This window comes from Lynx rufus, unplaced genomic scaffold, assembly GCF_022079265.1.
Source record: "Lynx rufus isolate CCGP_SWC_20201006 ecotype Redwood Valley unplaced genomic scaffold, mLynRuf1.p SCAF_16, whole genome shotgun sequence".
NCBI lineage: Eukaryota > Metazoa > Chordata > Mammalia > Carnivora > Felidae > Lynx > Lynx rufus.
Window position 1 is genome coordinate 13,924,155 of NW_025814830.1, and position 10,146 is coordinate 13,934,300.

At 51.9% G+C, this 10,146-nt stretch overlaps 1 protein-coding gene across 1 annotated transcript; it reads right to left on the minus strand.

The window, feature by feature from the left end:
- Positions 1-780: 780 nt before the first annotated feature.
- UPK1A (uroplakin 1A) lies at positions 781-9,862 on the minus strand. The gene is made up of 7 exons (XM_047079291.1): positions 9,782-9,862; positions 8,093-8,293; positions 4,379-4,453; positions 4,136-4,243; positions 2,707-2,886; positions 1,342-1,425; positions 781-1,259 (listed from the first exon to the last, which is right to left on the minus strand). The coding sequence occupies exons 1-7, from the start codon at positions 9,860-9,862 to the stop codon at positions 1,215-1,217; spliced, it is 774 nt and encodes a 257-aa protein (XP_046935247.1). The 3' UTR covers positions 781-1,214.
- Positions 9,863-10,146: the final 284 nt, after the last annotated feature.

Consider the following 10,146-nt stretch of genomic DNA (forward strand, 5'->3'; position numbering starts at 1 on the left):
CCCATACCAGCCCAACAGCCAGAGCTCTAATTTTCCTTTGATAAACCACCCCCACTTCCCAACACCACCCTTAGCAGTATTAATTCAGATACCCTCCCTTCCCCAACAAAAGGATGGGCTAGACTCTAAAGTAAGACAGTGAGATTGAATCCCTGACCTTGGGTAGAGCTGTTGGGAGAGAGGCCTCTCTTCCAGGTTGTCCAATTTGTTGGCATATAATTTTTCATAGTATTCCCTGATACTTGTTTGTATCTCTGAGGGATTGGTTGTAATAATTCCATTTTCATTCATGATTTTATCTATTTGGGTCATCTCCCTTTTCTTTTTGAGAAGCCTGGCTAGAGGTTTATCAATTTTGTTTATTTTTTCAAAAAACCAACTCTTGGTTTCGTTGATCTGCTCTACAGTTTTTTTAGATTCTATATTGTTTATTTCTGCTCTGATCTTTATTGAGAGAGGCCTCTCTTGCTGCTGTGTTGCTTAGCTATGAGAAATTCTGTCTGCGAATGAAGCAGGTTTCCTTGAAACTTAGATTGAACCCCCGGATCCAGACATGCCTGAAGCCAGCAACACTGACTCAGTCGCATGAGTCGAGAAATTCTATGTTATGTTTCAGTCAGTGCCAGTTGGGTTTCTGCCACTTCCATTGGAAGAGTTATTGTTCATTTGTCTTTGCCCCAGAAGAAAGCAAATTAATTCATTCAACCAGTATTTATTGAATATCCACGCTCAGCCCTCTGCTGGGTGATGCTGGGGACAATACAGTGACCATGACAGAGCTTGTTCCTCCCTTCCCGGCGACCCTAGTCCACCAGAGAATAAACAACCCCAAACTATTTAGCAATGAGGGCCAACATCTACCATGAAGGAGGAGCTTGGGGAGCTATAAGAGAGGCATTGGTGATGGGGTGGGTGGGATCCCGGAAGGGTCCCCGGAGGACAGGACTTGAAATTGACACTGAAAGATGGGCCAGGAATCAGCAAAGTGAAATGACGCCAAGGGCTAAGGGCCCACGCACACATGTCCCAGGGTTTCGGGGCACCTCCGAGTCCCAGCAGGGCTCAGAAACCTGGGAAAAGGTCTTTGGTGAGGAAGGAGGGAAGCTTGAGGGAGGTGGGAAGGGGAGAGGTGAGGCAGCCATCCAGTCCGCGGCCGGAGGAGACAGGAACAGGAGGAGGAAGAGGCCGAGGCGTGCATGTGGCCTTCCTGTCCCTCACAACGTGGTGTAGAAATACATGGCCATCAGCATCACAGGCAGCTGGGGGAGGAGGCAGTGGAGTGAGGGGCGCTCCGGCCCCACACGCACATCCCGCCTAGCCCAGAGGCTCCCCACCTCTCACCGTCCACATCAGGATGGCAAACCCAAACCACGAGATGCCCCACGTGTAGCTGTCGATGGCATGGCTGATGTGCTCGAAGCAACCCTGGGAGGGGGAGAGACAGGGGGTGGGGGTTGAGAAAACGTCACCATGAGCCCTTGGGAAGGTGATTTCCTTCCTCAAGCCCTGGTTTGCTCACCTGTGCAATGGGGGGTGTGGCAGTGTCTACCTCCCAGAGCGGTTCTGGGGAACCGGGGATGCGATGTGGAGCCCACGCCCCGCACAGGTGGGTACTGCCCTGTTGGTGGCTATGAGAGTCTGAGGGCAGTCTTGTCTAGAGTTGGCTTTCCATGCTGCCCGTAAGTTCCCAGGGTTTGAAATCTGCCTTTAGGATGAGTGCAGTTTTGCTACGTCCTTTAGGAATGAGGCCAGGTGGGGCCCGAGTCTCACAAGCGAGTCATTTCCACGTAGACCCCTGCCTCGACTTGGAAGCAGCAGAGAACGAGATTCAGGGTGTCTGTCCTGGAGTCAGGTGGGACTGAATTGGGGACCAGCTCTGCCACCTGTTAGCTGTTGGAGCCTAGGAATGATTCTGACCCTCTAAGCCTCAGCTTGCCAGTCTGTGCAAGCGGCAACCCTGACGCACCGGCCTCCGAGAGCGCTTGTGGGGATTCCATGGGACGACACGCGCACACGCGCGCACACACACACACGCACTCTGCACAGAGTTGGGCTTGAGAAACGGCTGGGTGACTCTGACAGCGGTGATGGTTTGCACAGGCTCCTCTCTCCGTGACACCTGATCTAAGACGTGGCTGAAGCCCCCCCCCCCCCCCCGGGGGTCAAAAGCAGCCAGAGCAACCACTGGGACTGGTTCTCCTCCCAGCTAATCTCCTCTGGTTTCAATCTCTGCCTCTGCACTCACCTTGCACTAGTTAAAGCGCCTAGTTGGGGCCTGCCCTCCTGAAATCCAGCCCCAGCTCCATCCCTCACTAGCGAGTGAGCTCCGTTTCCTCATCCTTAAAATGGGATCATTCTAATCTTTGCCTCCCAGGGCTGCGGTGAGAAATCAGACAAAAACTTGAAACACCTAGAAGAATGCCCGGCACCACGCAAAGGCTCGATAAGCGATGGCTGGTGTTGCTGTTGTGCGATAGCTGTTATTGTTGCTGTTCTTATTCCCAACTGAGAAAAGCCGCAGGTGCCAGGTCCTGGGCCTCCCCCTGACTAGCAGAGGGAGGGAGGGACCGACGGGGAGAGGGTTGGGCGAGCCAGAGAGAGGGGGGAGAAAGAAAAAGCCAGAGAGGGGAGGAGAGGACGGGAGGGAGAGATAGAAGAAACCGGGGCGGCCAGACCTGCAGACCGGTGGGGGGGGGTGGTGCGCACCTTGGTGAACAGGTAGTCTGTGTGGCCCAGGCGGCAGCCTTCTTCATTGAGGGGAATGAAGTTGCCTGTCCGCCGACAGCACAATGGGGGCCAGGGGAGCACCACCTCCGGGGTGGCTGCACGGAAGGCCGAGGTGAAGTTCACCCAATCCATAGGACCGGATGTGCCACAGCACTCTTGCTGGAGAGAAAGGCCGGAGTCAGGCAGGCTTCGGCTCGGAGAGGACAGCCACTCGCCCGAGGTTGTAGAGTGAGGAAGCTGGGCCTGACTCCCCCATGCTCCCCCATGTCCTTGGCTTCGCAGGGGCGGCGGGGGGGGGGGGGCAGCCAGTGTCCGTGTGTGTGAACAGGGAGCAGAAGATATTTGTCCCGTCACCAAGAGGCTGGTGGAGGATTTGGATCAAACCCACCGTTTCGTTACTTATTTTAAAATTCTTTTGAATTAGCTGTCAACAAAACCCCAAGTAAATGACACCCAAAGGCAGAATTTTGGCTTCTTCTGGCCCCTGTGGGTGTTTAATTTGTGGCCGTGAATGATAAAAACATAGGTTCCTTCAAATACGAGTCCCCATCTTGGCTAGCTGTATGACTTGAACCGAATTGGGACCTCAATTTCCCTTGGGTCCTCAATATTCTTCTCTTGTGCCACATCGCATTGGGTTTAATTAAGAATGTGGCTTCGGGGGCGCCTGGGTGGCTCAGTCAGTGAAACAGCGACTTTCGGCTCAGGTCATAATCTCGCGGTTCACGAGTGTGAGCCCCACGTTGGGCTCTGTGCCGACAGCTCAGAGCCTGGAGTCTGCTTCGGATTCTGTGTCTCTCTCTTTCTCTCTGCCCCTCCCTCGCTCATGCTGTCTCTGTCTCTCTCTCAAAAATAAACATTAGGAAAAAAAAAAAAAAAGAATGTGGCTTCTGGAAGCTGCTGGTCTGGGTTTCAATCCTTCTGGTTCTGCGACCTACCAGCTGTGTGACCTTGTGAAAGCCACGCAACCTCTTACCTTGGTTTCCTCATTGTTAGAAAGCTGATCTCCTTTATGGGGTAGTTATGAGGAAAAAGTAAGCTTTAAAGGTGCTTTGAACAGTACTAAAGAAGTTAGTACTCATTACATTTCGTTATTATGATTACCATCATTATTAAGAAGGTATGTGTAATGATTAAGAGCAGGGACTCTGGTTATAGGTTGTCAGCTCTTGATCCCAGCTTACCAGCCACGTGACATTGGACAAGTGACATTCCCTTTTTGGGCCTGTCTCCTCATCTGGAAAATGGCCATGACCAGCCCTCCCCACCCCCCATAAGAACCGCAGGAGTGGGTATCATCTACCAGTGGGCATAATGGGAGCCCTAGCTACCTCAGAGTCCCAGGTCCTCCAGCCCTCCCCATCCCTTCGCCCGCCTCAACCCCCCCCCCCCCCCGGCCCATGTCCACCTCAATCATGATGCGGTCCCAGAGACGAGTCAGTTCCTGGCCCTGGTCCGTGTCTGCACTGTAGAAGGTCAGCATCTGCTTGGTAATCAGGGATGGGTTGGACACCATCTGCGGAGGTCCAGGAAGAGCAGGATGCAGTGGGGCTGGGTGGGGCGGGAGGTCAACCTCCACCCCACCCCCAGGCCCAGACCCTTGCCACCCTCCCCCGAGTCATGCCCCTCCCCTGGCCTCTGCCCAGCTCACATAGTCTCGGTGAGTGTAGGATGTGATGCAGGAGGCGCACTCAAAGATGTAGACGATGAGCATGAGCACCAGGTACTGGGGAAAGAGGGAGGGAGAGACAGAGGGACAGCCCGGTCAGGGCAAAGCCTGTATCAAGTCACACACCCCTTCAAGGGACGGACTGATGGATAGAAATGCAACTTTATTTTATTTTATTTTATTTTATTTTAATGCTTTTATTTATTTTTGAGAGAGAGAGAGAGACAGAGCATGAGCAGGGCAGGGGCAGAGAGAGAATTCTAAGCAATTCACAGAATTCTAAGCAGGCTCCAGGCTCTGAGCTGTCGGCCCAAAGTCCGACGTGGGGCTTGAACCCACAAACCATGAGATCATGACCTGAGCCGAAGTCAGATGCCCAGTCGACTGAGCCACCAAGGCGCCCCTAGAAATGCAATTTTAAAAAGAAGCGTAGGACAATGTGAACGGTAGCATCTACGTGGTGGGTGTACGTACAGGTGTTCCCCGTTCAAGTCTTTCACCTTTTCTGTGTTTTGATTTCTGTATTTTTTTATAATAAAATGTTAGGAACAAATGAAAGCAACAGAAATATGTAAAGTATTTCCTGAAGCTAACTATTGGCCTGGGTGCAGTAAAATAAATATCTACCATAGGAGAAAAAAAAAAAAAAGACATTCTTGAGACAACCAGGAACATTTGGTTGTCTGTTTGTCTAGTCTGCGTTCAAACAGATATCGGAAGAGAGATATGAAAGAATTTGGGTGGGTTTTGTAGGTGCACCAGTGGCATGATGGTTGTGCATAAGAAGAAAAAAAGCTCTTCCCTCACCCCACGCCCTCTGCCTCAGAGCAACAGGGGGTGGAAAGTGGTCGTGCTAACCCCTCTGCCATGAGCTGAGACGCTGCAGTATAACACGTCTGGCTGCTTGAAACAGTGTCCTCATCACAGAGAAATGTGCACTCAAATATTTATGGGTAAATGACTTGGTGTCTGCAATGCACTTCAAAATACCCCAGAAAGAAGAATGTGGGCAGGCAGGGGTGGAGCAGAGGGGACAAAGCTGGCCAAGTCTATGGTCGATGTCGTTGAAACCAGGTGATGGGGGTGCAGGGCTCATGCCACTCACTCTGCTCTATGTTTGAAATTTCCCGTAAATTTCCCATAAAATTCTATGCCTTACATGGAAAGATGCTCAACGTCACTCATCATCAGGGAAATACAAATCAAAACTACACCAAGATATGACCTCACACCCATCAGAGTGGCTAAAATGAACGACTCAGGAAACAACAGATGCTGGCGAGGATGTGGTGAAACGGGAATCCTCTCGCACTGTTGGTGGGAACGCAAACTGGTGCCGCCGCTCTGGAAAACTGTGTGGAGGTTCCTTGAAAAACTAAAAATAGAACTACCCTATGACCCAGCAGTAGCACTACTAGGAATTTACCCAAAGGATACAGGAGTACTGATGCATAGGCACTTGTACCCCGATGTTTATAGCAGCGCTTTCAACAATAGCCAAGTCATGGAAAGAGCCTAAATGTCCATCAACTGACGAATCGATCAAGAAGATGTGGTTTATACATACAATGGAATACTACTTGGCAATAAGAAAGAATGAAATCCTGCCGTTTGCAGCAACCTGGATGGAACTGGAGGGTGTTCTGCTAAGTGACATAAGTCAGGCAGAGAAAGATATCGTATGTTTTCACTCATATGTGGAATTTCAGAAACTTAACAGAAGACCAGAGGGAAGGGAAGGGGAAAAATAGTTTCAAACAGAGAGGGAGGCAAACCATAAGAGACTCTTAAATACAGAGAACAAACTGAGGGTTGAAGGGGCAGGGGCGCGGCGGGGAGGGGAAAATGGGTGATGGGCATTGAGGAGGGCACTTGTGGGGATGAGCACTGGGTGTTGTATGTAAGCGATGGATCACAGGAATCTACCCCCAAAGCCAAGAGCACACTGTATGCACTGTGTTAGCCAACTCGACAATAAACTACATTAAAAAATAAAAAATAAATAATGAAAGATTGAGAAACAAAGCAACATGTTAGTGACTGCTGAATTTAGAAAGATTTGTGGGAGTTTACTGTTGCCACGATTCTGTAAGTTGGATAATTTTTCAAAATAAAATGTTTAAAAATGTTCTCCAGTCGGTAACCAATGTTCAATTTGCAATCTTTGCAATAAACTATCATGTGAAAAAATGCCCAGTTAAAAAAATAAAAATAAATAAATAAATAAAATTAAAATAAAATAAATAAATAAAAATAAAATTTTGTGTCTTAGTTAATGACAAACTAATAAGGGAGACAGCCACCTTTTTTTTTTTTTTTTTCACCAGTTGGGTGAGCTTTTAGGGCTTAGGTTAAATGGTTATGCCAGAGAATTCCGTGCAGGAAAGAAAGAAAAAGAGAAGGAGAGCCTTTCCAAGGCTCCATCTTACAATAAGGCCCAGGTCCTTACCAAGGCTGGCAAGACTCACCCGATAGGCCCACCTTCCCCTTCTCGCCCTCACGCCCCTTGCCCACCGCCCACTGTACCCACTCCATCCAACCTCATTTCCTCTCCCTCCCCGCCACCCCCACTTGGCTCTGACTTCAGAGCCTTTGCCCTTGCTGTTCCCTCCCCCACGCATGCTCTTCCGCATGCTCTTCCTGTAGACTCAAGGCTCACTCCCTCCCTCACCTCCCCAAGGCCTTCGCTTTCTCTGGCTTCAGGCCTCCCCTGCCCCAGCTCCGGCCCTCCCTTCCCTCTTCGCTGTGCACTGCTGCTCCGTTGGAGCATCCTCCCCTGGGACAAGGGGTTCACCAGAGCCCCAGTGCCCAGCGCGGGGTTTGGCACGTGGTTCTTGCTCAATAAACGTTTGTCGATTGAATAAGTAGCTGCTCCCGGGAATCGAAAAGGCCCTGGATTGTAGAGGAGGCACCACGTTGGCTCTGCAGCAGTGGGGCCGGGACTAGAGGCCCTGCCTTCCCGAACGCCTGGGCTGTTGGCCTCTTTGAACCCCGGTTTCCTCAACTGGTGAAGGGGCCGAGAAGCATAACTTCGGAGGCTTCTGGGGAGATCGGCGGAGCTCATTTTCTAAACTGCTCAGCCTAGTGCCGGGCACATGAGGCGTGCTTGGGAAGTGTGGGTTCTTGTGGTGGTGGTCATTCCCGGCAGAAATTCAGAGCACAGGCTCGAGCTGAACTACTCGGGTTCAAATCCCGGCTCTGTCACCCACTCGCTGTGCAACCCTGGATAAGTGACTTCACTCCTCCGAGCCTCAGTTTCTACTCTGTCAAACGGGTTCACGAGGAGGATGGTATCTCATGGTAGGTTGTGAGGAATAAATGAGCCAATCTATGTAAAACATTTAGAATATAGCGAGCACTCCTTGAACGGTAGCTGTCCTGTCATTACTGTTGTTGTTCACGAGCACAGACTCTGGGGACCAACTAGCTGAGGTTCGAATCTCAGCCCTGCCACTCAAGAATCATCCTCCTCGGCAGAGCTCCCTTGCCTTCCTCTCCGTGCCCCAATTTTCTTTGGAAATTGAGGATAACAGCTGAGCCTGTTACTGGGTTAGGGGAAGATTAAATAGGACGACAGGCCCAAGTGTGGCACCATGATGAACACACACTCGTGGCCGCGGCGGTGGTTGTTACGATGGTTCCGTGTGGATGATCTCCGTGCCCACCCGTCCCCATGCCCTGCCCCCGGGGCCTTACCGTGAGGATCATGGACCGGCGGCGGCAGAGCGCCGCGCCGACACCAAAGCTGGCCACCACGAAGAAGGAGAAGCCGCAGAAGATGGCGATCCAGGCGCCAGCGAAGACGTCATCCTTGCCTGAGACGCCCATCAGTGGGTACACGCGGTACTGGTCAGCTGTCACCCATACGGTCTCAGCAAACAGGGCCAGGCCTGACAGCTGGACAGGGCAACAGGTTAGAAAGGCTGGCTCAGGCGTGGCAGCCGGGGCTGCGGGACTCTCTGTGAACAAGTTCCCCTTCCGAGCCCCCACCGGCCTCGGTAAAGCGGGCTGTAAGAAGAAGGGCAAGGACCTCCTCGCCTTCCATGAGTGGGGATGGGGCTGGGCAGAGGCCAGAAGGGAAGGGCTGCCCGGCCGGATCCCTGCCCCCCGCCCACATCCCAGCCGCCAGTTGCTTCAAGGATACGAGGAGATGCCACAGACACAGCCCAGAGCACACGACTGGAACAGAGAAGATGCTTGATCACATGCCCTCTCTCAATAGTGTTATTCCCGAGCTGAGGAATCTGGCCGGGGCAGAACAACTACAAACGCATCAACCCTTTGATCCACAATTCCGCCTGCAGTAATCAATCCTGCTCGTGCAGGAAAATCATAAACCCACACAGTCATTCCCTGTGTCACCACGTAAAAGGAACCGGCGTGCCACACGAGAGAGTGCTCTGCAGTCATGACAAAGGGCGAGGAGGCTGAGGACTCATGTGGAAGGGCCTACAGACTAGGTCAGCAGGAGAAACTGGGAGGCACAGAGCAGGATGTGGAATGAGCTGTATCTTGGACAAAAAGGGAAGAAAATAGGTATACACGTTCCTATTGCTTAAAGAAATTGTTGGAGAAACTAAAAATCTAGGTACTTGTAGGGATGAGAGATGGGAAGCAAGGAGAGAGGAAGACTTCTAGAACAGTGGCTACCTTTGACAACACTCACACTAACACTCATGGGGTATTTAGTGTGTGCGCGCCAGGCACGGTCCCACTAACTGCTTTCTGTGTGATAATCATCGTCACCAGCTGCAGAGTCATGCCGATACAAACAGTAACCGTGTGTCGTCCCACGCTCCGCACGAATCTGATAACTCATCTTAAACTCTCGGCATTCCTATTTTATCTCCATCTACAGATGAGAAAACTGAGGCCCAGAAGGATTACGTTGCTGGCCCCAGGTCCCACGGTAGAAAGCAGCAGAGCTGGGGTTTGAGCCCAGGCTGTCTGGCTCAAGAGCCATGTACAGGCATCACAGTTTAAAAAATTAAATAGTAATTAACAAGACATTGCTATGGTTAGCATTCATTACGATGGGCCTCCTGTGCCCCAAGCAGGCACTTTATGTCTATAGTCATGTTAACGAGGACAACATTTGTCAAGCACTTTTTTGGAGCTGAGGGTCAGTATGGATGAACCCACACAACAGTCCCCACAATGGGGACATAATCTATCGATGAGGAAGCAGAGTGATGAGAAGGAGAGTGGCTTGCTGGAGTTTGCAAAGCTGGGGAGCCGCAGAGCCGGGATTGGAATCCAGGCTGCCCTGGCTTGACAGCCTGCAGCCATCACCAACCCGGGAGTCCTGGGCCCTGAGCCCCCACCCCCAGGTATCCCCTCCTCCCTGCCCGCCCACTGGGCTCCCAGCACTGGGGGAGGTCTCACCAGAATAATGATGTTGCCCACCACCAGCAGTCCCACCACAACCGGAGACCCCTTCTCCGCCTCTGCTGCTGCAGAAGCCATAGTCCTGCTGGGGACACATGAGTGGGAATGAGGCCAGGAGGCGAGGAAAGCCCCACCAGCCTCACCCCACACCCCAGCTGCCGGGGGTGCTCCTGGCTCTCTGCTGGGCCCAGACTGGTGCTGAATGAATCTCCCCACAACCCTGATGGCGGGCCACTTTACAGACAAGGAAACCGAGGCTCATTGGCCAGAGCTCAGTGCTGGCCTCCCTGCACCTCATAGCTTCCTACTTTCCCCTGCTCATCCAGACCCTCCAGAGCCCCCTCCTCACCTCTCTTTCCGAA